Source organism: Cyprinodon variegatus, unplaced genomic scaffold (assembly GCF_000732505.1).
Source record: "Cyprinodon variegatus isolate N-32 unplaced genomic scaffold, C_variegatus-1.0 Scaffold525, whole genome shotgun sequence".
NCBI classification, from domain to species: Eukaryota; Metazoa; Chordata; class Actinopteri; order Cyprinodontiformes; family Cyprinodontidae; genus Cyprinodon; species Cyprinodon variegatus.
The window spans coordinates 549869-551090 of record NW_015150978.1 but is presented as its reverse complement, the minus strand read 5'-3'; the positions used below and the strand labels follow the sequence as shown (position 1 = coordinate 551090).

At 44.3% G+C, this 1222-nt stretch overlaps 1 protein-coding gene across 1 annotated transcript in view; it reads right to left on the bottom strand.

Annotated features, from left to right (window-relative positions):
- The window catches only part of LOC107095129 (CREB-regulated transcription coactivator 1-like), a 46159-nt gene extending 45308 nt beyond the window's left edge, over nucleotides 1–851 (bottom strand). The window contains exon 1 of the mRNA XM_015391105.1: nucleotides 693–851. Coding sequence (XP_015246591.1) covers nucleotides 693–818 — 126 coding nt within the window. The 5' untranslated portion in view covers nucleotides 819–851. The remainder of the gene's footprint in view (nucleotides 1–692) is intronic.
- Nucleotides 852–1222: the final 371 nt, after the last annotated feature.

Here is a 1222-nt window from a genome sequence, read left to right as displayed (position 1 = left end):
AATATTTAAAAGGCAAAGAGAGGGAAAGTGGTGGATGCCACCTCCCCTGGTCTTTCACCTGACCTGCCTGCATTCTCATGACATTTCCATTTCCACTGTAGCAGCAATCAGGACCGTGTTTCCACTCAGCAGCTGCAGCCCAGCCCCTCTCATCTGGATTTGCTCTAAAAGCTTCTGCTGTGTGGCTTAAATTTCTGGTAATCTCTGGGCTTTTAATATTTGTGTATCAGTGCTCAGGCCTGAGGAGCTTCATGCACACCACATGTCACCGGCCTGCATGGAGGCGATGGAAATAAAACCACAATCAATTATTTCACTATATCTTTTCGTTAGAAGGTTTAAATCTAAAGAGGTTGAGGATGATGATGATGAGGAGGAGGAGGAGGAGGAGGAGGAGGAGGCGCGCGCGCTGTCAAACAGGCATGCACGCCTCTTCGGTATCACCGCAAAGCTAAACATTAGAATAACTTTTTAAGGTCGGAGTCCCACAGGTCCACATGACCCACGCAGGGTGGAAATCTCCTGCCTGCTCCGTGTGCTGTGGGCTGAGGGGGGATCACAGCTGCTGCTGGCGGAGGATATGGTTTGTTATTGTTTACCATCGCTGCCTGAATGCTGCGCGCATCTGACAGACAGACAGACGGACAGACAGCTCCTTCCAAACCAATGAAGCTGTGCAGTGTGCTGCTCACCCTGGCTGCCCGGGTAATGCTCAGGTCCTTCATCACCTCCTCAAACGCCGCTGTCTCCTCTGCCTGCTTCTGGTTGTGTAAAGCGATTTTCTCGCTGAATTTCCGCGGATTGTTCGAAGTCGCCATGTTTCGCTCTTCTGCTCCGTTTTTCCCACGTTGGTCAAGTTACACCCAGAGAACACGACCAGCTTCCGGTCAGGGAGTTTAAAACATAAAATAATAATAATAATTCAGCTCATTCTCTTTTTTTATATTATACGACAAAGTATTAGGACCATGATAGATTTTTTTTTTCTATTACGACAATAAAGTCATAACATTACGAGAATAAAGTCGTACTATTACGAAAAAAAGTCGTAACACTACGAGAATAAAGGCGTAAATTACAAGAATAAAGTTGAACATTAAGAGAATAAAGTCGTAATATTACGAGAATAAAGTCATAACATTACGAGAATAAAGTTGTAACATTACGAGAATAAAGTCGTAATATTACGAGAATAAAGTCATAACATTACGAGAATAAAGTT